Source organism: Pecten maximus, chromosome 6 (assembly GCF_902652985.1).
Source record: "Pecten maximus chromosome 6, xPecMax1.1, whole genome shotgun sequence".
NCBI classification, from domain to species: Eukaryota; Metazoa; Mollusca; class Bivalvia; order Pectinida; family Pectinidae; genus Pecten; species Pecten maximus.
The window spans coordinates 32,941,139-32,969,083 of NC_047020.1; the positions used below are offsets into that span (position 1 = coordinate 32,941,139).

Consider the following 27,945-nt stretch of genomic DNA (forward strand, 5'->3'; position numbering starts at 1 on the left):
TGTATGTAGAATTGCACAGGTTTAAATATGTAAACGAATAGTACATGTACGTATATTGTACTGTTAATTTAAATATACACTGACATAGTCAGGCGGGTAAAATGTACGGGTCGTAGAACAAAAGGTTCCCATTCAATGGATTCAAATTAAATAGCCTTTTGTGTGGCTGCATAGACGTTGTATACATTTTGCAAGATTAAGTATACAATACGGGTCAGAATGTTTCAGAACGGTTTTTAAAAGATAAGCTTCTTGTAGATCTCAAGCTTTAGAAATCACAGCGCTGTACAGGTCACAGAAATCATAGACAGAAATTCTGACAAGGACTTTGGTATATATAATAGTGAGTATAGATAAAGCTGTCCACCTACGTATTTTAAGATCATTTAAACACAGCATGAGGTAAGATACTAAATTCATGTGTCCAACACCTAAAGGCAAGGAGTCAGCCGAAGTATGTACAGGTATGTTCATCAGTTTCCACTATGTCGATATACTTTATTATATTAAGCATATACATTGTGGTTTAAATTTCAGACAAATATTATTTGGATTAATCACCATTATGCACATTGTGTCCAAAAGATATTTCTTTTTTGGCTTAAAGTTTAAATATCTAAATTTTCAACTTCAACAGCACAAATGTTATTCTTTTATGCTTGCACAGGTTATGAACATTGACTATTTCATAAAAGTTATATTCGAGATTCTTAACTTCTTTTTAAGATTTATGCAGACTGTATACAATGTATATCAGAGTCAACATGAACTCTGTCTATTTTCATACTTTTTTTAGGGGTATGTAAATTTTCCTTATAACCATGTACTAGGGCTCCGTCTCAGACCACTGCGCAGTGAAGCCTCAGTAATACAAACAGGTCACCTTCTAAAAGTGTCTGTGACCAATGACCATACTGTATGGGCAATGCTGTATTTTTCAAATTTTAATTGAAATGTCCTAGCTCCAACGGGGTACGTATAAAGTAAACTCCACTGAGGGAAATTTGTCAAAATGGATACAACTGGTATATATGGTACCGGTATGTAAGTTTGGTAGAACTAAAAATACATCTTAATAATTAAAAAGACCCAGACTGCTTAATTTGTGTTTTGAACAAAATAGGTTTTTCAATTATATCAGTTGTGAACTCAACAGTGTCCAACGGTTTGTATATATATCCAGCTCAGATGGCAAAACATTAAAGAGGGTATTGTAACATGCAGATCAAAATATGCCAAGATTTGACAAAGGGTTGATAGAAATGCGAAAATAAAATCACCCTGTTTTAAGGAAACAACACCAAAATTTTCTGACACCAAAATATTTCAATGAAAGGTAGACCACATGGTAGACTGTTAACTTGAGTAAAAACATATATTGTAGGTATATTACACTTATTATTACACACTGGCTGCTATAATATTTATCATGTAAAACATATGATAAATCAACTTTAATGGATAAAAAACAAAATACATGATAAATCAATCTTAATTGAGATCCAAGGGCCTTAAAAAGTTTTAATATATTTAGGCAGATTTGATTCCCATGACCTTGAATTTGAGGTCAACGTTGTTCACCCTAGCATGCTTTAGGCCAAATATCAGGTATCTGGGCTTCTTAAGCTTGCTTAGTGTGAAGAAGTTGTTTATACAGATTTTAGTATATTTGACCCCTGTGACTTTGAATGTAGGTCAAGATTGTTCATTTTGCCTAATGAGAAGACGACTTGTTTGAAGATTTTAGCATATTTGACCCCTGTGACCTTAGATGGAGGTCAAAGTCATTAATTTCAACAATCTTGATAGATCTTAACCCCAGCATGCTAAAGGCCAAACATCAGGTCTCTGGGGATCTAGCTTAATGAGGATAAGTCATTTAAAGATTTTAGCATACATATTTAATTTGATCCCTGTGACCTTGATTGGCATTCAAGGCCATTCATTTGAACTTTATAGTCCTTCACCCCAGCATGCTTTGGACCCAATATCAGGTCTCTATAGGTCTCTAGGTCTCTTGGTTATTAAGAAGTCGAAAATGTAAATTGTTTATGAACTGTGGACAGAAGATGCATGACGCCGGACAAATGGCAAATAGAAAAGATCACATGAGACTTCATCTCTCAGGCGCACTTAAAATCTTCTGGATTTGATAAAAAAAAAAAAAAAAAAACAAGTACTTACTTGTTTGATACTTGCCCTCCTCTTCCTCATCATAGTCGGCATTCATGTAGCCGAGTGTTTCATAGCGGTCAGATCCCAAGCGATCTGGCCCCAAACGGTCAGTGCGTATGTCCAGCAGTTCATCATCTGTGCTGCTTACACTGCGCTGACCATGGTCCTGTCGCCCGTCCCTCCTCGAGTCTGCAGTGCCATTAGCTCCGCCACCTAGGAACTTTGCTCCGACATCCATGTGATTCTCTAAAAGGAGGAGATCATTCTCATTGAACGAGTCGACATCCATTTTACACAAGTTATCTCCCTTTTTTTTAGCATCATATGCTACCAATGTTCAAGCCCAGCGACCACCTAAGGCCCTATGTAGCTGTCATTCATAGAGGAGTCTGAAAAATTAAAAAAATATAATACATTTATTTACAAACAAATAAAAACTTTCATGTTAAAACATGTTAATTGGTATACTGTTTGTGGACTATATTGATTCTCAAATAAGCCCTTCTCTTAGTGCAAAAAATAAATAATATTGAAGTTTAGTGTTTTTCCTTCTGTATTGTTAAATGTCCTTTTAACAGCTACATATAATCATATGGTCATGCATGTGTTTGGAGAGTGTATGTATTTTGGGAGGCTGCGGTATGTATGTTCAAATTTGTGAACCAATTTTAGCTTAATTACTATCTTAATATTGATAAATATGGAATTCGAAGTTTGCTCTTATCTGTGACACAAAGACCTTGGGGCTGGTATATATACTAGTTTGTTATCATTACCAACATTTCCCCCATAAACTTTGGTTTAATAACTTCAAGTTTTTGGTATATTTTGTATTTAATACTCCAATGTCAACAGAATTATGTCATAATATACAGGACTATTTCTCAATAGTTTGGGAAGGGGTCTTTTTGTCTCATTTTGAGGAAATAATTGGTGAATTGGAAAATATTTTTTTCAGGAGTCAACTGCAAGTTTTGGTAATATGACTTAAATATGAAATAATTTCAATTGGGAATGGGGTCCATTAACAGCCCCAAGAAGCCCTCAAAAAAGCCCTGATGTATAATATCACCTTAACTTGAAAAACGAGGTTTCAGTTTTAAAATGTGTAACAGAATATAGCCATTTGTAATAAAAAATATTTAAAGAGCCCAAGCTATAATGATACTCAATAATGATACTCAATTAGTGAGTACCAAATTACCACATATCTTACACAATTCCATACAATGTATTACATGTATTTCAATTATATATTTTTTAATATGAGTTCTCAATATTTTCCCCTTTATTCTTCAACAAAAAGTCTTTTCTTATGTAGCATGGAATATATATCTCAGCATTTAAAATTATCCAAGTATTATCAGGGTAAGAATTTTTGTTTATCTTTGAAATAAATATGTCAGTTACGTATAACCATTTAACTGAACATTACAAACCAAGCATAACAAAACATGCTGAAATAGCCAGGCTTTTAATTCTGGAACTCTCTTGGAAATGATTAATGCATGTCTAAATAAGGTAAATAAACATGGGTAAATCAAAATCAAAATAACTGACACATTAATTACACAACAGATACAAAAAAATAAATAATACAAGTTCCTACAAAAAATAAATAGAAAAAAAAAGAAAAGAATAACAACAGAAGTTTTACATAATACATTACAGAATTCACACTAGATATATGTAACTGTGTTTCCTATATAAGACTGAAAAAACAGTATGTACAGTCACATCTTGTCACACCTCGGCAGATCCTCAGTATTTCTGGGTAAATCGTTCTATCAGCAGATTCTGTACCAATATCAATGATGGGTACTGCATGAAATCAGCCAATGTTAGGTGAACATGTTGTTCAGATATTGAAAACAGCAGACTTCCTGTTTTTAACTGTTCTTTAAAATATAACACATACCGGTATATAAAGAACAGGTGCAAAAACCAGGCCTTCGTAAACCACAAAAGGAGGAAATAAAATGATTTAGGAAAAAAAACTTCCTCATTAACATATGTTAATGTTATCAATATGTTTAGTTTATTTCATTTTCTTGGAAACAGACTTCCTGTCCTGTCACTATATATATGTGTATATAATGTGTGTATCACAGTTGTGAATATTTAATATAATATCTGGTTGATGTAAACAGTCATATTAAAAATGATATTTATATAATTGTAAAAAAAAAAATAATAAAAGAAGATAAAACAATGAGGTTCTTTGCTTGTGCGATAATTGATACTTAATTTATAAGGTACCAGTCTTTCAGTGTTTCATTCCTCACCAACGAGCTGTCAATGAATTCAAAAGGCCTCTAACCTATTTTGTATTGTGTATGATCATGACTTGTATATACATATACTATTTTGAAAGTATGCTTTTGACTCCCCAATATGAAATCTGACTCTTGGGATTGACGGGACACATGACTTTTTAAATATGTTTGGACACTTCAGATTAATGGTGCCTTGACGCCACATTATGAAATGATCATTTAATATAAAGATTATATTTTTTTCCCTAAACATATGACAAAACTCCATGTCAAATTAATTGAATACCATTAGAGGACAGTGCTTGACAATACATGTATACTGACAACAAAACATCACGGTAAATATACTTGATATATACATAATTATGGTCAACAAATTATCTCATTTATGACCATGTACTACAAACTATACTAGTGATACATTCATTGGAACAGATATGTGCTGAGGGATAAAGAAATGTGGAAGGATACAGGGAATTAAGGAGAAATATGCCTTCAATTTGTGCTGGTACTACCATGGTAAAATTTCAAAAATTAAACATGCTGATATGACAGCCAGTGGGTTAAGTGCACTTATGATTCAGAATTACAAATCTACAGGAATATTGGGGTTCATATCTCGGTCAGAATATCAATTTGCTTGTGTGGGTCAATAAAAAAAAATATGAAAAATAATTTGCAACCATCCAAAATGTTGCTGGCCTATAAATAAACTAAATTTGAATATGTTGATTTTATGATCATTAATTATAAATATTTTTGTTTCCTTCTGCAGGTAAAAACCATGGTCGCTAGAGAGCTGCAGTATACATATTGCTGTCCCTGGACATTTCATCTTGCAGTTGCCAATCAACTCTCTTAAGTACAGTCAACAACAAATCAAAAGGACAGGAGAATCAGTCAACCATAAAAATATTAACATACACCAATCATTAAATGAAAAACAATAGGAATTATTAATCATGTAGTTAAAAATCATATATTATAAGTTTATTAAATAAACAAGTGTTTCTTTTTTCACTTTATCAATATTCAATATTAACAGCTAGATTATGTCTGTCTTATAGAGGTTAAAATGGAAAATCTTAAGAAAGGCTGAAATTTATTTAGTAGAAATTATACACAGAATTAGACATTTTTTGGGAGCTAAAGAGGCTGAAATCAGCCAATCAGCTGAAGATTTTCATCTCTGCTTTTAAAAAATTAATACAAGAATCAGTGTATGTGCATTTAAAAAAATTATCACACAGCTCATCTACATTGTGCATATAACGATGGAAATAAAAAATATTTTGGGCAGTTATAAACATAACTACGTATACAATGCATATACAACATTCACAATTCAAAATGCATAAAATAAAGTTTTGATGCAACATAACAGGGATACTATATAATAGTCTTACCTGATCTGTGAACACTTTCTCTCGTCCATTGTGTTCAGACAGAATAAGAATCAGACAAAACAAACTTTTAATTCCAAGTCAAATCATGAATTACAAACATGTTTTGTTTCATCAAACTGTGATTTCAGTTTAGCCAAAAGAGACACATGGGACTACGATGGGGAACATGAAGATGATACTTTACTGGACTTGAAACACAGGAAAATTATACTAGTACCTGACAGGACCGGTACTTTGGTAATAATTTTATGTTGGTATGGTCTATCAAACTGGGCATTGTTCAGGATAGATACTACATTGTATCATTTAATCATTGATTAAGCACAAAATTGTCTTTTACATTTTGGATAAACATACAATTTTTTTTTTATTCAAATTATTTCCCCTGTATTAATGAAATGCTAACAGTTGTTCATAATCTTATGTAATTTAACAATCATAGGGGTTCACAATGAAAGATTATGATGATGATAACATTTCAAAATTTAGTCGAGATCAAATATAAACATATGCTATGTTGATCTCGACTCTATTTTGGATTTGAAAATATTTCATTACAAAGTAATAAACCCCTGTACTACAATAGCAGTATATATAGTGTACATGTATATCTAAGTCTGAGTTACAATTATACCTTTTCATATACAGTAGAAATCTATATCATAATTTGAAATTATAAAGGCTTAATTAAATCCGTGCTGGTATCTCTTGTGCAAATTTCTATATCTGTTTTTTAATATTAAGCTGAAAACAATAGAAATATTTCAGAGATCAAGCCATCTATATTAAATGCATTGTAATAAATTATTTGGTGTATTTTTAGTGATTCTAAAACAAACACAAGTCCTGTTCCACTCTAAGAGTTACTTCCCTTGACTTACCAATTTGGGCATCCGCAGATCTTGGAACTATTTCTCCTTCAAAATTAGCTCAATACTTTCAATATTTGATTTAGGACATTCTTTTCTACTAATTAAAGTGGCATAGTTTAATTAACCTAATAACATTCATTTTTGTTTTGGATCCTGGATAATTTTCAATATAAATCATGTATGATATTTAGAACTCCGAAATCTTATTATGATACGATACCTATCAGTGTTACTATGATCCGAGTTTATAGCGACCATATTGGAGAGTTTCCATTGATGTTTACATGCCGAAATGGAGCACTTTATTAGAGATTTTTACCATCCAAGTAAGTCTGAAGTTTTATATATTCTCTATCAAAATGGCTAGCCACAAAATCATATGCATTGCACCATCACAGACATTGGAAAGAACTGTCAATTAAGGTTCAACAAGCACTCGATCTAAAAAGGGTGTGGTGGGGGTGATCGGTGGTAGGGTAATCCTAAATGTTGGTCCCACAAAGTGCCGTTTAATATTTGTAGATATCTTTATTAATTATTGAAATTCAGTCAAATTCTTAATTCGATTTTGATACTTTGCTTCCAAAGTTTTGAATACTACAAAATTAAAATAACACCTGAAATAAATTTACACATATGTATACAGGATGTGTTAGTGTTTACATACATGTAGGTCACTTTATAGTCTAAAACCAAGAGGCAAGATGGCTAGGAAAACTAATATCATAGTAAAATTATCCAGAAATAATATATTTCACAATTTTCTCCGAACAATGAGAAATATATTAGACTAAAATGCCCCCAAACAAGATTGATGAACAATATTTAGATGTTTAAGATTAATGGCATATTTAGATATTTTAGATTGATGAACGATATTTAAATGTTTTAGATTGAAGAACGATATTTAGATGTTTTAAATTGAAGAACGATATTTAGATGTTTTAAATTGAAGAACGATATTAAATGTTTTAAATTAATTTGATGAACGATATTTAGATGTTTTAGATTGATGAACGATATTTAGATGTTTTAGATTGATGAATGATATTCAGATGTTTTTGTTTTATCACACTTTGTTACATGACGTGCCGAGGTGTGATGAATGCATGCATATGGCTTACCGGTATGCATGGAATAGCATTGTATAAAATGAAAAGGTTTTAAAATACAATGATTTTTTGGACACCGCCACCTAAGCCCAGGACACATATTAATTATTTTGCTTATTTTGAGAAGCCAGTCTTCGCAATGAACTCATCAGAAATTTGAAAATAATATGCAGAACTTGATAATTGAAGTCAAATGCCTGAGACCGAGCCGATCCATTCACTGGTCCAAAATCCTACAGAAATTACTGGATATACATTAATGATTAAATGTCATAGACTGATATTATAAAAATATGTTACTTATGTGGCCTATTCTGTTGAAATGTAAAATTAAACGAAATAATCTGAATCAAAGTGTTTGTCTGTTCATGATAAAACAAACATATTTAAACTGTTACAGAGAAATTAAGTGAATACAACATGTATACATAAATTACTTTTGGCACATTGAAATTATACAATTTATTTTTCTGAATCTCATGTTTGTACATTTTACGCATACATATCCATTCTTTGTTTAACAATCTAAACTCATTCAATGAATTAACTGCTTTTTGAAAAGTAACATACCCAAAATCATGTCCAAGTAATATTATCATAAAATTAATGAATTGTTAAACAAATCAAAGTTATGACAATGGTAGTGCATTATCCTTCGATGTTATGCAGGGCAAAACTGAATTTCAAATCAAAATTCATTTTAGACATGCATGTACCTGCATAGTCTTCAACACGGCAAAAGTAAATTATGAATCTGATTAATTATGAATCTAAACTTTTACGGGTCGTTGTAATGTCCCTTGACTTACAAGAATCGTCCCTATTTTTATTAATGTATGCTGATGACATGCTTCTGTTTTCTGAAAGTATAAATGGTTTACTGCCAATGCTTGACAAACTTGAAAATGCAGAAAAGTGGTTTCTGACAGTTAATGTCGCTAAAACTAAAGTTGTGGTTTAATTTTCCGTATGTCCGGTAGCTATATCTTTATAATATCACACAATGAAAATGGTATTTTTATGGTACCTAACTTGAAAATGTTGATAGTTTTGCTCTGTCGACTTTTTGTTAAAAACTATAATGGTAATCTTAATTTATCCTGATTACAAAAACAGCTAAAGTATTATATTATATTTGCATTAAAAAAGACTTGTGTATCCATGTTTTAAAATTTTTCCATATTATTGAGTCTCTTTGACACAGTTGTAGGAAGTTTGGCGGGTTATAGTGGTGAAGTATGGGGTTTTTGGTATAATTGGATATTTGTAAAAATATTCTTGAGAGTTAAACGATCAACACCAAATGTTATATGGTATACATTGAATAGGGGAAGTTTCCATTGTCCCTCTTATGCAAATTAAAAATACTTATAACACTGTTGTAAATTAACCTCTACCAAGATTGTATATTACGAAAATATGTACAATGATTGTGAGGCAAATCCCAATTGTAAAAACTTGGTTGCAAAAGTTTAAGGGTCATCTATATAGCAGAATAGTGTTGAATTTCAAACATGAATAAATACCTTAAGATTTGCACAGAAAATGTCATGTAATATACCAAAATGTTTGTTTGGACATGTAGCTATAAATTCTTACAATCACCAATAATATGCTGTAGATGCTACCAGTTTCTTCTGTAGAGTAACTTTGTGGTAAGATTTGGCATGGAATAATTCTAAGTCATGCAAATGATCAAACCTGAAAAATAGCTATGCTGTTATGTTCACAAGTGTCTATAGCACAGGGTAGGAGCATTTGTTTGATCGGATTTTACTGTATGTACGTATAAACACTTATTTTGTTTTGACCTTGAAATGCAAATGGCAGCTGAGAATAATATTACACAAATATGGTTTAAAGGAGGCATTTCAGTTAATAACAAAACTCCTATATCGTACTTTTAAGACATCTCATCATAGTAACATGAACATTTGAATGTCAATTTGTTAAAATGGTGAGTTTGCAGCCTTTTTCAGAAATAGGCATATTTTACCCCAAACTCAACGGGTGAACATTTTTTCATAAAAACAGTCTTCTTGCCACTTCAAGAATACTTTATATTGTCTAATAAGAGCATTTTTGATGTTTTAAATACCTCCTTATATGCCATATTTGTGTGATATCATTCACGACCGCCATTTGCAATTCAAGGTCAAAATAAAAACAGCGTTTATACATATAATAACGTCAAAGCTGGTCAAACCAATGCTCCTATTTTGTGTTTTAGACACTTGTGAGCAAAACGACATGGCAAGTTTGTGTAATATATGGGATACAAATGAGTTAATTATGTCCCCCTGAAACATGCCTTTTTCTTATGTTTTGTTGAAATTTACAAACAGCTTAACAAATACATGTCAACAGCAAGACCCAGGGTTTGCCATGAAACATACTAAAAGTTCATCATGTTACTTCTGTGACATTGCACCATAATAGGGATTTATAGGCCTGTAAAATATCAATGTTTTGACTGGATTTGCTGTTTAGATGCCCCTTAATATGAAATTTGGCTCATTAGGTATATATATATATATATATGAAGGGCATATATCGGAAGTAATTATATATCTATTGTAAGACGTTTGTTAAACAATTTCAAGCAAGAGTGTGAGATTTTTTTTTGTTTTGTCGCCTATGTGTTTTATACTGGCATGTTGTAGATTACTTAGCATATTTCAAACTTATCTTTTAAAATCAATTCCTGCTTATCATAAAAAGTAATTCTTAAGATTTATATTCACATTGTCTTCTCATCGAATCACCTGGCAGACAGAAATGTATGTATACATCAGGTCAGTTTCAAACCTGCCCTGTGTTTCTTACTGACATCAAATTCGAAGATGAACATCATTTCATTTTTAAATGCCCCTGATCACCAAATCATTTGAGAATAAAAAATATTAAGCCCTGTTATCGATTAAATCCCTCTGTCTTTGAATTAGTTACGTTTCTATTATCTGTTAATTACAAAAGAATTATGTAATTTAGGAAAATTTGTCCATCAAGCAAACATATTAAGAAGAAATTATTTAGAAGATAATTCAATGTTGCACGAATTACCATGGAAATATATATAGAAATATTTATTTGATGCCAATTTTGTATCTTTAAACTGTGTCAGTTTACAATTAATAAAGAATTACGATAGGGTATGTCAGAGTGCAAAATTTAATTTATTTCTTATACAATTTAGCCACTGAAACACTGCTGTTGATGTAGACATTAGCAGCATTACGCTACTGCCATTAGTCATGTGCACTTCTACATTGGCTTCATAATTAATAAAGGAATGCCTGCATTTGGTGGACAACAATTTGGATCTAAGTATCAAAATAATATTTTATGCAAAAACTTTCACATTCTACTGTCTAAAATAGCATTGGATTTTGATGTTCTATCGGAAACAATTATAAAATAAGATCAACCAACCCCCTTTTTTCAAATACCAGGGGTAGTTTTATATTTATTATAAATGAAAAAATTTACACAAAAAGAACGTCAATATTATTTATACAGTCTCCTGTGGAAACAGTAAGAGCAGTTCATATTTGATTGGTTCATGAAATTTGACCCTAAAATTTGAATGACGGTTCTAATCATCCGAATTTAGTTCTAATGACATTGTACACATATATACCACAGATATATATGCCTATTTATTAATACCAGAGACCTATATTAATTTAGTATATAGGTCTCTGTTAATACTAATGAAAATATTCAGAAATATCATATGACTCGTCATTTCTTGTACATTAAAATTGTAATTATATCCTACCTCTGTGATATGCAGATACAGCGTAGCTACGTACTGTTGTTGCGGAAAAATTAAACATTTCACATTTTGGAAACTAACAGTTATACAGTAGGCTAGTAGGCCCTATGATAATGGTAAAAAATGTCAAATGCTTTTCCGCTACGTATATACTGCTATGATATGCGCAGGGATCTGGGTCTTTATCTATCAAATAATATACTTATATTGCGGCTATTATAGCAGGGCCATATCTTTATTATACAGTAGTAACACATGTTGATATAGTATCGGTAGGCTACTTACACACTGTTACTGTGTACACAAAATTTGATTATTGTTTTGTCAACAGTGTGTCTATTGTACGCTTGAACGACAAAAATGACCATTCACGACCCTCTTGTATTCAGTTTTGGTGATCAGCTTACCTCTAAGATCTGTTATATGTATTATCGATAATTAAAGTCCGACTAATTCAGTCTCTGACAAGAAAATAAGATGCAAGTCATGTGAACATGACGGCCATTGATGTAAATATTTCCGGAAGTAGAATATACACCCTCTGGTGGACAATACGAGTTATCTCCCCTCAAACGTCCTCTCCTCTGGATCATGACACTTGTCTCCCCATAGACTATCTAAGTACGCCAGTATAAAATTTAATACTGCTGCATCACAAAAATATTCAATATCATCAAATATCATAACTGGGATGCTAAAAGAGTACACACTTATCATATTTACACCAACTACTTGATATCAATAAATGACTGGTGAAAAAAAAAATTGGATGGAAGTTTGAGAGATTTATTGCAAAGATGACTAGGCCTAGTGCACAGGAAACCGGCCGGGTCGTGTGTGTGAAGACACACCTGGAATAAGTCTACACGGGCTAGCTACACACATACCTATGTTTGGTTAACTTACACATCTTCTTTCTTGGTGTGTAATGAAACACAATGAATATTGTAATTTTGTATTTGTTTTAGGAAAGGGCGTTGATAAGTTGCAAAAACTGGTGCCCAATCCTTTTGTACGTTTTGACAATAAAGTAGTCTATGTTTGAATCAATGAAAAACAGAAGAATTCAGAGAGAATTTTGTGAAACTGTTAATTAAAACAATAATATCATTTTAAAAGTGTTTATCTATGTCGTGTCAGGAATAAAAAAAAAAATCCAAGCAAACAAACAAAAAATGTGAAAAGCTCAAATTAGACAGTTTATATGGTTTTACATGAATATATTATCAATACAACACTATTTTGATCATTTGAACAAAAGGAATTCTGGCACGACATAGATAAACAATAAAACAATTACTATAAGCAACTCCAAAGACCTACAGCAAGTACATTTTGTATCTAGAAAAATAGTCATCCCTTGGTATTTTATAGAGGACAGTGAAAGAAAAAGTGTTCTACATTTTCAACGACTCCGCAAATCTTACACAGCCTTTGATCTCTTGGTATATTTTAAGGCGCCCAACAGCTAATTCTAGTTTATGCCGACAAAGTCGAAAAGATGCAAACAGCATCATTAATTTTATTAATCAATTTACTGTTTCCAATTGTTAAGTATTTTCTTGAAGTGTATCGCCTTTTCAAATACATGTATTTATAGATATATATCAAGTTTACTTTTTTTTCATTCATGTTGTTTAGTTTATTTAAAAAAAACACAACATTTCTTTGAAATTTTTGGGTAATGTTTGACATATCCATGTTATGCATACTTGGCCCTTAAATTGGGTATCGTCCGAGGCCTTTCGAAAGAACTTATTCACCTGCTTTAGTCTTTCCCTACCTGTTAAATTATGTTTGACTAGGGCTGTGGGAGATTATTTATCAGAAACGTATAATACAACTTGTTGATTACATGAACATTTTGTAGCGATTCTTACGGTTCATGTTTAATAGCAATGCTTAATGACTCCACCCCAAGCGAGCAGACAGCCGTAACGGAACAGGCGGATGTGGCCGTATCAACCGCTCAATTGGTGTGGATCCACACAACTGAGATGTTAACGACAGTAGCTCATAACCGAGTGTCATTTCCTAGACCAAAGACTTTAAAGACTCAGGAGATGGGCTGTCAACCAAGACTTTATACACTCAGGAGATGGGCTGTCAACCAAGACTTTATACACTCAGGAGATGGGCTGTCAACCAAGACTTTAAAGACTCAGGAGATGGGCTGTCAACCAAGACTTTATACACTCAGGAGATGGGCTGTCAACCAAGACTTTAAACACTCAGGAGATGGGCTGTCAACCAAGACTTTAAACACTCAGGATATGGGCTGTCAACCAAGACTTTAAACACTCAGGAGATAGGCGGTCAACCAAGACTTTAAGAACTCAGGAGATAGGCGGTCAACCAAGACTTTAAGAACAGAGGAGATAGGCGGTCAACCAAGACTTTAAAGACTCAGGAGATGGGCTGTCAACCAAGACTTTATACACTCAGGAGATAGGCGGTCAACCAAGACTTTAAAGACTCAGGAGATGGGCTGTCAACCAAGACTTTAAGAACTCAGGAGATAGGCGGTCAACCAAGACTTTAAAGACTCAGGAGATGGGCTGTCAACCAAGACTTTAAGAACTCAGGAGATAGGCGGTCAACCAAGACTTTAAAGACTCAGGAGATGGGCTGTCAACCAAGACTTTAAAGACTCAGGAGATGGGCTGTCAACCAAGACTTTAAAGACTCAGGAGATGGGCTGTCAACCAAGACTTTAAAGACTAAGGAGATGGGCTGTCAACCAAGACTTTGAAGACTAAGGAGATGGGCTGACAACCAAGACTTTAAATACTCAGGAGATGGGCTGTCAACCAAGACTTTAAACACTCAGGAGATGGGCTGTCAACCAAGACTTTAAACACTCAGGAGATGGGCTGTCAACCAAGACTTTAAACACTCAGGAGATGGGCTGTCAACCAAGACTTTAAATACTCAGGAGATGGGCTGTCAACCAAGACTTTAAACACTCAGGAGATGGGCTGTCAACCAAGACTTTAAACACTCAGGAGATGGGCTGTCAACCAAGACTTTAAACACTCAGGAGATGGGCTGTCAACAAAGGCTTTAAAGACTCAGGAGATGGGCTGTCAACCAAGACTTTAAAGACTCAGGAGATGGGCTGTCAACCAAGACTTTAAAGACTCAGGAGATAGGCTGTCAACAAGACTTTAAATACTCAGGAGATGGGCTGTCAACCAAGACGTTAAATACTCAGGAGATGGGCTGTCAACAAGACTCTAAATACTCAGGAGATGGGCTGTCAACCAAGACTTTAAAGACTCAGGAGATGGGCTGTCAACCAAGACTTTAAAGACTAAGGAGATAGGCTGTCAACCAAGACTTTGAAGACTAAGGAGATGGGCTGACAACCAAGACTTTAAATACTCAGGTGATGGGCTGTCAACCAAGACTTTAAACACTCAGGAGATGGGCTGTAAACCAAGACTTTATGCACTCAGGAGATAGGCGGTCAACCAAGACTTTAAGAACTCAGGAGATGGGCTGTCAACCAAGACTTTAAAAACTCAGGAGATAGGCGGTCAACCAAGACTTTAAAGACTCAGGAGATGGGCTGTCAACCAAGACTTTATACACTCAGGAGATAGGCGGTCAACCAAGACTTTAAGAATTCAGGAGATAGGGCGGTCACCCAAGACTTTAAGAACCGAGGAGATAGGCGGTCAACCAAGACCGTTAAAAGATCGAACAAAGGAATTTGGCACGTACAAGACTAAACATCAAACAATTACTATACGCAACTCTAAAGCCGACAGCAAGTACATTTGTATCTAGAAAATGTCTCACCTTGGTATTTTATAGAGGACAGTTGAGAAGAAGTGTGTCAACATTTCAAACGACTCCGCAAATCTGTAACCAGCTTTGATCTCTTGGTATCTTTAAGGCAGCACACAGCGAATCTACGTTTATGCTCACAAAGTCGAGAAGAGTGCAACGCAATTACTTTAATAACAAATTACTGTTCCAATGATTAAGTATTTTCTTGAATGTATCCAGACTTTTCAAATGCTGTCAATTTATAGAATAATATAAAAGTTACTTTTTTTCATGATGTGTTTAGTTTATATAAAATAACCAACATTCTTTGAAATTTTGGGTATGGGTGACATTCCATGTTAGCATAGATTGGGCCCCTTAAATTGGGTAGTGTCGAGGCCTTTCGAAGAACTTTTCACCTGCTTTGAGTCTTTCCCTACCTGTTAAATTATGTTTGACTAGGGCTGTGGGAGATTATTTATCAGAAACGTATAATACAACTTGTTGATTACATGAACATTTTGTAGCGATTCTTACGGTTCATGTTTAATAGCAATGCTTAATGACTCCACCCCAAGCGAGCAGACAGCCGTAACGGAACAGGCGGATGTGGCCGTATCAACCGCTCAATTGGTGTGGATCCACACAACTGAGATGTTAACGACAGTAGCTCATAACCGAGTGTCATTTCCTAGACCAAAGACTTTAAAGACTCAGGAGATGGGCTGTCAACCAAGACTTTATACACTCAGGAGATGGGCTGTCAACCGAGACTTTATACACTCAGGAGATGGGCTGTCAACCAAGACTTTAAAGACTCAGGAGATTGGCTGTCAACCAAGACTTTATACACTCAGGAGATGGGCTGTCAACCAAGACTTTAAACACTCGGGAGATGGGCTGTCAACCAAGACTTTAAACACTCGGGAGATGGGCTGTCAACCAAGACTTTAAAGACTCAGGAGATGGGCTGTCAACCAAGACTTTATACACTCAGGAGATGGGCTGTCAACCAAGACTTTCAACACTCAGGAGATGGGCTGTCAACCAAGACTTTAAACACTCAGGAGATGGGCTGTCACCATGACTTTATAGACTCAGGAGATGGGCTGTCAACCAGGACTTTAAAGACTCAGGAGATGGGCTGTCAACCAAGACTTTAAAGACCCGGGAGATGGGCTGTCAACCAAGACTTTAAAGACCCAGGAGATGGGCTGTCAACCAAGACTTTAAAGACTCGGGAGATGGGCTGTCAACCAAGACTTTAAAGACTCAGGAGATGGGCTGTCAACAAGACTTTAAATACTCAGGAGATGGGCTGTCAACCAAGACTTTAAAGACTCGGGAGATTGGCTGTCAACCAAGACGTTAAAATACTCAGGAGATGGGCTGTCAACAAGATTTAAATACTCAGGAGATGGGCTGTCAACCAAGACTTTAAAGACTCAGGAGATGGGCTGTCAACCAAGACTTTAAAGACTAAGGAGATGGGCTGTCAACCAAGACTTTAAAGACCCAGGAGATGGGCTGTCAACCAAGACTTTAAAGACCCAGGAGATGGGCTGTCAACCAAGACTTTAAAGACTCGGGAGATGGGCTGTCAACCAAGACTTTAAAGACTCAGGAGATGGGCTGTCAACCAAGACGTTAAAGACTCAGGAGATGGGCTGTCAACAAGACTCTAAATACTCAGGAGATGGGCTGTCAACCAAGACTTTAAAGACTCAGGAGATGGGCTGTCAACCAAGACTTTAAAGACTAAGGAGATGGGCTGTCAACCAAGACTTTGAAGACTAAGGAGATGGGCTGACAACCAAGACTTTAAATACTCAGGAGATGGGCTGTCAACCAAGACTTTAAACACTCAGGAGATGGGCTGTCAACCAAGACTTTATGCACTCAGGAGATAGGCGGTCAACCAAGACTTTAAGAACTCAGCAGATAGGCGGTCAACCAAGACTTTAAAGACTCAGGAGATGGGCTGTCAACCAAGACTTTATACACTCAGGAGATAGGCGGTCAACCAAGACTTTAAGAACTCAGGAGATAGGCGGTCAACCAAGACTTTAAGAACACAGGAGATAGGCGGTCAACCAAGACTTTAAAGACTCAGGAGATGGGCTGTCAACCAAGACTTTATACACTCAGGAGATAGGCGGTCAACCAAGACTTTAAGAACTCAGGAGATAGGCGGTCAACCAAGACTTTAAAGACTCAGGAGATGGGCTGTCAACCAAGACTTTAAAGACTCAGGAGATGGGCTGTCAACCAAGACTTTGAAGACCCGGGAGATGGGCTGTCAACCAAGACTTTAAAGACTAAGGAGATGGGCTGACAACCAAGACTTTAAATACTCAGGAGATGGGCTGTCAACCAAGACTTTAAACACTCAGGAGATGGGCTGTCAACCAAGACTTTAAACACTCAGGAGATGGGCTGTCAACCAAGACTTTAAAGACTCAGGAGATGGGCTGTCAACCAAGACTTTAAACACTCAGGAGATGGGCTGTCAACCAAGGCTTTAAAGACTCAGGAGATGGGCTGTCAACCAAGACTTTAAAGACTCAGGAGATGGGCTGTCAACCAAGACTTTAAAGACTCAGTAGATGGGCTGTCAACCAAGACTTTAAAGACTCAGGAGATGGGCTGTCAACCAAGACTTTAAAGACTCCGGAGATGGGCTGCCAACCAAGACTTTAAGAACTCAGGAGATGGGCTGTCAACCAAGACTTTAAAGACTCAGGAGATGGGCGGTTAACCAAGACTTTAAAGACTCCGGAGATGGGCTGTCAACCAAGACTTTAAAGACTCAGGAGATGGGCTGTAAACCAAGACTTTAAAGACTCAGGAGATGGGCTGTCAACCAAGACTTTAAAAACTAAGGAGATGGGCTGTCAACCAAGACTTTAAGAACTCAGGAGATGGGCTGTCAACCAAGACTTTTAAGACTCCGGAGATGGGCTGCCAACCAAGACTTTAAGAACTCAGGAGATGGGCTGTCAACCAAGACTTTAAAGACTCAGGAGATGGGCGGTCAACCAAGACTTTAAAGACTCAGGTGATGGGCTGTCAACCAAGACTTTAAAGACTCAGGAGATGGGCTGTAAACCAAGATTTTAAAGACTCAGGAGATGGGCTGTCAACCAAGACTTTAAAGACTAAGGAGATGGACTGTCAACCAAGACTTTAAGAACTCAGGAGATGGGCTGTCAACCAAGACTTTAAAGACTCAGGAGATGGGCGGTCAACCAAGACTTTAAAGACTAAGGAGATGGGCTGTCAACCAAGACTTTAAAGACTCAGGAGATGGGCGGTCAACCAAGACTTTAAAGACTCAGGAGATGGGCTGTCAACCAAGACTTTAAAGACTCAGGAGATGGGCTGTAAACCAAGACTTTAAAGACTCAGGAGATGGGCTGACAACCAAGACTTTAAAGACTCAGTAGATGGGCTGTCAACCAAGACTTTAAAGACTCAGGAGATGGGCTGTCAACCAAGACTTTAAAGACTCCGGAGATGGGCTGCCAACCAAGACTTTAAGAACTCAGGAGATGGGCTGTCAACCAAGACTTTAAAGACTCAGGAGATGGGCGGTTAACCAAGACTTTAAAGACTCAGGAGATGGGCTGTCAACCAAGACTTTAAAGACTCAGGAGATGGGCTGTAAACCAAGACTTTAAAGACTCAGGAGATGGGCTGACAACCAAGACTTTAAGAACTCAGGAGATGGGCTGACAACCAAGACTTTGAAGACCCGGGAGATGGGCTGTCAACCAAGACTTTAAAGACTAAGGAGATGGGCTGACAACCAAGACTTTAAATACTCAGGAGATGGGCTGTCAACCAAGACTTTAAACACTCAGGAGATGGGCTGTCAACCAAGACTTTAAACACTCAGGAGATGGGCTGTCAACCAAGACTTTAAACACTCAGGAGATGGGCTGTCAACCAAGACTTTAAACACTCAGGAGATGGGCTGTCAACCAAGGCTTTAAAGACTCAGGAGATGGGCTGTCAACCAAGACTTTAAAGACTCAGGAGATGGGCTGTCAACCAAGACTTTAAAGACTCAGTAGATGGGCTGTCAACCAAGACTTTAAAGACTCAGGAGATGGGCTGTCAACCAAGACTTTAAAGACTCCGGAGATGGGCTGCCAACCAAGACTTTAAGAACTCAGGAGATGGGCTGTCAACCAAGACTTTAAAGACTCAGGAGATGGGCGGTTAACCAAGACTTTAAAGACTCAGGAGATGGGCTGTCAACCAAGACTTTAAAGACTCAGGAGATGGGCTGTAAACCAAGACTTTAAAGACTCAGGAGATGGGCTGTCAACCAAGACTTTAAAGACTAAGGAGATGGGCTGTCAACCAAGACTTTAAGAACTCAGGAGATGGGCTGTCAACCAAGACTTTTAAGACTCCGGAGATGGGCTGCCAACCAAGACTTTAAGAACTCAGGAGATGGGCTGTCAACCAAGACTTTAAAGACTCAGGAGATGGGCGGTCAACCAAGACTTTAAAGACTCAGGTGATGGGCTGTCAACCAAGACTTTAAAGACTCAGGAGATGGTCTGTAAACCAAGACTTTAAAGACTCAGGAGATGGGCTGTCAACCAAGACTTTAAAGACTAAGGAGATGGGCTGTCAACCAAGACTTTAAAGACTAAGGAGATGGGCTGACAACCAAGACTTTAAGAACACAGGAGATGGGCTGTCAACCAAGACTTTAAGAACTCAGGAGACGGGCTGTCAACCAAGACTTTAAAGACTCCGGAGATGGGCTGTCAACCAAGACTTTAAAGACTCGGGACATGGGCTGTTAACCAAGACTTTAAAGACTCGGGAGATGGGCTGTCAACCAAGACTTTAAAGACTCAGGAGATAGGTGGTCAACCAAGACTTTAAAGACTCAGGAGATGGGCTGTAAACCAAGACTTTAAAGACTCAGGAGATGGGCTGTCAACCAAGACTTTAAAGACTAAGGAGATGGGCTGTCAACCAAGACTTTAAGAACTCAGGAGATGGGCTGTCAACCAAGACTTTTAAGACTCCGGAGATGGGCTGCCAACCAAGACTTTAAGAACTCAGGAGATGGGCTGTCAACCAAGACTTTAAAGACTCAGGAGATGGGCGGTCAACCAAGACTTTAAAGACTCAGGTGATGGGCTGTCAACCAAGACTTTAAAGACTCAGGAGATGGGCTGTAAACCAAGACTTTAAAGACTCAGGAGATGGGCTGACAACCAAGACTTTAAAGACTAAGGAGATGGGCTGTCAACCAAGACTTTAAAGACTAAGGAGATGGGCTGACAACCAAGACTTTAAGAACACAGGAGATGGGCTGTCAACCAAGACTTTAAGAACTCAGGAGACGGGCTGTCAACCAAGACTTTAAAGACTCCGGAGATGGGCTGTCAACCAAGACTTTAAAGACTCGGGACATGGGCTGTCAACCAAGACTTTAAAGACTCGGGAGATGGGCTGTCAACCAAGACTTTAAAGACTCAGGAGATAGGTGGTCAACCAAGACTTTAAACACTCAGGAGATGGGCTGACAACCAAGACTTTAAAGACTCGGGAGATGGGCTGTCAACCAAGACCTTAAAGACTAAGGAGATGGGCTGTCAACCAAGACTTTAAAGACTCAGGAGATGGGCTGTCAACCAAGACTTTAAAGACTCAGGAGATGGGCTGACAACCAAGACTTTAAAGACTCAGGAGATGGGCTGTCAACCAAGACTTTAAAGACTCCGGAGATGGGCTGTCAACCAAGACTTTATACACTCAGGAGATGGGCTGTCAACCAAGACTTTAAAGACTCGGGAGAAGGGCTGTCAACCAAGACTTTAAAGACTCAGGAGATGGGCTGTCAACCAAGACTTTAAAGACTAAGGAGATGGGCTGTCAACCAAGACTTTAAACACTCAGGAGATGGGCTGTCAACCAAGACTTTAAAGACTCAGGAGATGGGCTGACAACCAAGACTTTAAAGACTCGGGACATGGGCTGTCAACCAAGACTTTAAAGACTCAGGAGATAGGCGGTCAACCAAGACTTTAAAGACTCAGGAGATGGGCTGTTAACCAAGACTTTAAACACTCAGGAGATGGGCTGACAACCAAGACTTTAAAGACTCGGGAGATGGGCTGTCAACCAAGACTTTAAAGACTAAGGAGATGGGCTGACAACCAAGACTTTAAGAACACAGGAGATGGGCTGTCAACCAAGACTTTAAGAACTCAGGAGACGGGCTGTCAACCAAGACTTTAAAGACTCCGGAGATGGGCTGTCAACCAAGACTTTAAACACTCAGGAGATGGGCTGTCAACCAAGACTTTAAAGACTCCGGAGACGGGCTGTCAACCAAGACTTTAAGAACTCAGGAGATGGGCTGTCAACCAAGACTTTATAGACTCAGGAGATGGACTGACAACCAAAATGACCTTTTCTTGATAACGGATATATTTGCCATAGTTGAAAATACCTAAAATATCTGGAAAACCTCATCAAACGGGGAAGCATTATATCTTCAATTTCTTAAGACTTTGCTGTTGGAACATTTTGCCGTACCCTTTTGTAATACTAAATACTCTTTGTAGTTTAAAACAATGTTAGATAATCATGAACATGCGTTAATCCTAAGCACGTTTATGTGGGAGAGGGAGACATTTTAACAGAAACACGAATGTTTCCATTCTACACTACATATAGAATATCTAATGCAAGGAGTACCTCTAACATACTAAATATCTGATTTGACGTACTTCTGTGTACTCCAAAGCTATCTTGACTCGTATTTGACCTTTCCTCCTGTGTGTCATCATCTACCACTTCATAATCGCAAACCACTATCAGTTAAAATGATTTCGAGTACTTCACTGATACGAGCGCCAAGTACTTTAGAATATTCTATCACTGTTGATTCATATCCCTTGCCCTCTCTGACTTTCAAAACAAATGTTTGACTCTCCGATTAGTCAACCAATTTCTACATGCCATTTGTTCAGAAAGACTCCGTTCGGTTTTACACATTTTGCCCTAGCGTCAAAGACGAGTCCCAGAAGGTCGAAAAAGAAAAAAAAAAAAAAAAAAAAAAAGAGTGAAGCAGTAGATTCAAAATAAAATTGTTGATCACAGGCATATGTTTATTGTTTCTGCGATCTCATTATCTTTTTTTGCTTATTTTTTGCGTATTCAAGATTTCCAAAACTATTTTTCTGGCAGTTTAATAAATGATTCAATGATTTTTCATAAGTGTTGTTTTCTGTATATTTCAAAGCCCCTTTTCATTTGCCTTTGCTTATGCAAGAATATTTCAAACGAATAAAGTAAAGTTTATGTATATAAGACAATATATCCTTCAATAACAAACTTTGATTTTAAAGAGAAAACACCAAAACTCCAGATTCATTAGAAACGGAAGTTCTCAATTAAAGTGACATGGAAATTGATCAGACGCACTCCTAACACTACTAGTAGTGGAATATTATGGAAAGGCATACATATGCTGAGTTGAAGTGGAATACTTTAAATCAAAAATACTTTCCATAATAGACGTTTTATTGTAAATGTAAACTTTATATATTTACAACAATTGCGAAACAAGTTATATCAACTTGATATCAATGAGGGGTCTTATTGTGGGGAAAAACTGGATAACCCGGGGGAAACCCACGTGGTCGGGCAGGTGACCCATACTTTTTCATGTCCGATCGGGGATTTGCACCCCGACCGCTTTGGTAAAATGCAAGTGTGTCACCACTGTGTCACCCGACCACCCAAAAGACGTTTTATTCAGAAATATATCTTATTATATATTATTGATCTCGGGAAGAGACACTAATGTGTGGACTACCACCGACATTTCCCCTATGTTTCTAATAGAAGGGAACTTCACATACTATTTTCTTATGACATTTCTTTATTTTCTTTATAATTTGTAATGATGTATCGACATGGAAATCCAAAAGCGATTAATTTTGTAATCTCATTAAGTTTGACTTGCGCGAGACTAAACAGGAAGGGGAAGGGGGGGGGGGGGGGGGGGGGGGGGGGGGGGGGATATTGCTTAAAGGATTATTGTTTTTTGTCTTCAATAATATCTATAATTCTGCTTTTTACAAAGACAAAATGTGATATAAACTTTGAAAATTTGATTATTTCTCACTGAATGCTGTATATGAATTGTATTGTAATGGGATAGTGGAGTATTCAATGCAAATATATTTTACTCAGTTCGCTGTCTAAAATAGCGATTGTGTGGCATTTAAAGAGTTAACGAGAAAGTTATTTCATTAACCGAAAGAATAGCATATAAAATATGAAAATAAATTCATTTCATTACAGTTACGTATGAAGCGTTCATGTTATTTGTAAAGCGTTTAACGACTTTTTTTGAGCATACAAACAATCTTCGATATACAGAAAAATAATTTAGTCTTGTGAACTCAGTCGTAAAAATGATGTCGCTGTTTTCCGGGTCACTTTAGACTGGCCGATACAGCGGAAGAAGAATTTTGGAAATTTCTGAGAGGAAAAAGTTCATAATTGAATTGATTTTCTCACGGATAATGTAGAATAGATTTAAAATATATCATTTAATGGAATATATCTTTATGTGATGGAGCAATAACACAGAACAAAGTGTGTATTTTCATCAAAGAAATGAAAAGTATCAAACATATATTCAAGTTGTGCTTTGATAATTATGTCTTCTTTATCCAATACTATCTTAGCGAAAAAAATAAATGTAGCAGAAACTGACATATCATTTGTGTAGAAAAAGCAAAGATATATATTTCTCATTTACTTCTCAGGTATTAATAAAAATGTCAACGTAATATTTTATGAAACTAGGAAATTATGATTAGTGAAACGGATATATCGTGTAGTGACGAATTTGAAAAACACTGTTATAAACAATGGCTCATCCTCATCATGCTGCGATCTTTTGAGTGACAGAAAACAAGCAAACATAGTCAGTCAATAATGGGCATATGAACACTTATCCTACTACTTATCATATTGGTATCTGGCACCCCTCCAACACGTCTGATTAGAAGGATGTACACTGTCACACAGGTAATATAATGATTATAGTGATTTCTGGTTAAACCCTGGACATCATCAAACAATAGGAAAACGAAACAATCTATTACCGATTAATCTAAAATTAACATATCAAATCATGTGGGAATTTGCATTATCAAATGAATTTCTACAAGTATAAAATGCCGTGAAATTCATAACCAAATTAAATAATCGGTCTTCTGGCGAAACTACAAGAACAGAAATATGCAAGGTAAATGATGTTCAGCATACGTTTCATAACAAATGTTTTTAATATATTCGGTAAATCAATCTATTAAAGTTTGAAGTTAATTTCAGTCATAGTGCTATTAATTATGAAATTCATGGTCATAGTACACATTTTGACATGCAATTTAAGTTTAACACAATTTCACGTAAATCAATCGAATTTTCGGAATGTATCTCTTCATTGTATACCATTATTAGTGTCGATTTTTTTCTATTGCTTACCATGTCTTGCAACTATAATATTGTTAGAGTAATGTAGATTATAGGATAAATTTATGATGTTTTGAGATAAAAATACATTTGCTTTCAATTGTAATGTTGAATTTCTTGATATTTTCTATGAACACAGGAAACAAATAGATATATAGTAGAAATGCCAAAAATCTTTAATAATACTTATGGAAATATTTTGCGTTTATAATTGTAGAATATCTTCATACTAATACAAACATTGTCGCTTCAACAAAGATGTTTCATGGAATGGCACTTAAACCTAATGTACATGTAACGACTTGTACTGTCCCTTCATTCCCGACGGGGATAATGTAATGATTAAATGATATCTTATGGTTTTTGTTTCATTTCAGGAGTCTATCGTATCCAGGTTTGCCTGCTGGTGATATGCGCATGCTACGGTATTCCGGTCATAAGAAACGACATCATGAATTACCCATCGAATGGAACAGAAGATTCCACAACTGAAATCCTCTCGACCCTCTCTTACACATCTGAGAGTCTAACAAAGATCCATATATTGGATGATACGACAAAAATGTCCACAACATCTCTGGACTTGCAGGATTCGAATAACATTATCACTGATAGTCAACTAGGAAGTCGTGGACAACGTCCAAAAGAAGGCAGAGGAGAACAGATTTCATCAAACAACATAAAGCACAATCTCTCAGAATCAGAACCCACAAGGGAGTTGTCAACTTTTGCTTCTGTGGATGTTGACGTTCAAACTATGAATATAACCACAAGAAAGGGACAACATAGAACCAGGGGTCTCTGCCTAGGCCTAAATCATGAGGACCTCTGCCGTCAAGCCGTTTTGGCAGTTTCCAAGCTGGATGAACTGTACCTTGCAGTGGTAGGTGTCTATACTATTTTTCCTGAATCCTTTTTAACTATCACCAAGCCAGCGTTATTTATTTACATACATATCAATTAGGATATATACAATGCATTACATCCGAACATAAGATATCCATTCTTCCACTTGAATGAGTTAACCGCTACGTTCAAATAACTGTTGGTGGTTAACTTTCTGACAATAAAACTAATATAATCTAATTTCTTTTTCAGAAGAGATTATTTACCAGAAAACAGTTTTCTATAATAGAACCAACTCAACCGCTCCAGGTAAGCATGACGAAACATTAGACCAAAGATAAATTGAAAACAAATTACAATGTACATGTTTTTTCATCATATCACATTTTTACAGAAATAAAAATTACCTACTGATGATGATGAAGATATTGTAAAAATCTATCCATTTTCAATAACAGATTGATGGCAATTGTACCGTGAACGTTTCCCAGTTGACCTCTGACCTGAGGACAGTAGTCACGGCTGTGTGCCTCGTTGAGAACGTAACGGATGTGAATCAGTCTGTTGGTGGATGTTGTCTTGAGAACAGTCTTGTTAAGGAGGAGTTTCAGAGATTTATTGCCTTTCTGCAGATCAACGTCTTCCGTAAACGTGTCGCTGTTGACCAGATCTGCTTAGGAAGGAACGTTAATGCCATGTGGCTTGTGAATCATGTTATGAGTACATTGCAAAACACCAAGAAGGTGCTATTGGGAATCGAATCTGGTCGATGTCAAATATAATTTTCGTTTAAACGGAGGTTTACATCTACTGGTTATAATTGTATATTTTTCAAATAACAAGTTAGTGAATAGTTTATTATCTATAAAAAGAAAATACAAAATGTTGATTTATTTGCGTATGTATTTGATTTTATTTCCACTTTTTTATTTTCAAAGATATATTTTACTGATGTATATAACATATATCAATGTGTATTTACAACAGGAATATTAGTATACGGGTAATTCGTCAGTGAATTGGATTGTTAAGTGAACTTCTTAGGAACTTTTCTGATAGATAATCATGCACACAATGTTTGAAATCAGGAGGCATCCATGTTTTTAGCAATTTATTTTGATATTGTTTTATAAGATTTTAACTTTGTGTTTTATTCATGTATTTGCGCATTATTGCTTTTTTGGAAATAAATATTATCATTTTTCTTTTTGTCTTGCATTTGATTCTTTGTTGGTTTTTTAAACATTTTATATTTCAAAGATGTGATTTGAACGAGTGTTTAAGTTAGCAGACCGTTAAATCAAAGAGAAAGAAAGAATGAGAATACCCAAGAAGGTTGGGCTTAAGATGGATATAAGAGAAAAACATATGAAAAGTATGAAAAGACACAATTTTAAAGTACACAAACGATGGGACCAGTGACATCCCGTTCATCGATATTAAAATCTAGGCCATGTTCTCCCTTCTCCCTTTTCAACATAGGCCATGGTTGTCGCCAGGGTGACCCGATTTAATCCCATTGATTCCTGTTTGTTGAAACTATAGAGAGCTAATAAACCACGTGTAAAGAATACAAACCAATACACTATACAGATGACATCAACATTTTCTTAAACGGCACCGAAAAGTCTCTTAATAGCATTAGACTTTCTTGACTAATTTTCATAATATTCAGAGCTCACAACACACTTTTATAAAACTAAAGCAGCTTGGACTTTCAATTTTAAAATAAAATCATTGGTACAAGATAATATTTGCGTAAATGAAAAAAGGTAAAAGAACAATTTTTAAATTTCTTCTGATCAAAAATTTGACTTAATTTATGATCACGTGACGTTCAAATCACATCTTGCTTCATAATACTATTGTCTTTGATAACAAATCACATTGTTCTCTAGAGCAACTTGGCGGATATGTTTCTGAAAAATACAATTAGTTCAAATTACGCTACGTCACAGAACACTCGCACGAGGGTGCAGTACGATTATTACTGTCGCAGAGTGCAATTCGATGTTAAAGGAATAACACGTGATCGGAAAAATGATAAATCAGCATCTGATACAAAACTAAATACTCTCTGCAATAATATACATGATCAGATATATACAATACGACAACTAATAAGTTTGGTGTCATCTTTATAGGAAAATAGTGTTGAATTGTTACTAACGATCACAT

At 36.0% G+C, this 27,945-nt stretch overlaps 2 protein-coding genes across 9 annotated transcripts in view; one reads left to right on the forward strand and one right to left on the reverse strand.

The window, feature by feature from the left end:
- The window catches only part of LOC117329569 (H(+)/Cl(-) exchange transporter 3-like), a 71,834-nt gene extending 59,682 nt beyond the window's left edge, over positions 1-12,152 (reverse strand). For 7 of the 8 annotated variants that reach the window (XM_033887576.1, XM_033887573.1, XM_033887572.1 and 4 more), the window contains exons 1-2: positions 12,027-12,152; positions 2,185-2,564 (exon numbers count right to left, since the gene is read on the reverse strand). In XM_033887576.1, the coding sequence (XP_033743467.1) occupies positions 2,185-2,464 (280 nt within the window). In that variant the 5' untranslated portion in view covers positions 2,465-2,564; positions 12,027-12,152. The remainder of the gene's footprint in view (positions 1-2,184; positions 2,565-12,026) is intronic. The other variant, XM_033887569.1, reaches the window with a different exon arrangement.
- Positions 5,458-26,971, forward strand: LOC117329571. Its single transcript, XM_033887577.1, has 4 exons — positions 5,458-7,055; positions 25,299-25,804; positions 26,020-26,076; positions 26,226-26,971. Exons 1-4 carry the CDS (start codon positions 7,022-7,024, stop codon positions 26,547-26,549), a joined length of 921 nt encoding a protein of 306 aa, XP_033743468.1. The 5' UTR covers positions 5,458-7,021; the 3' UTR covers positions 26,550-26,971.
- The last annotated feature ends 974 nt before the right edge of the window (positions 26,972-27,945 follow it).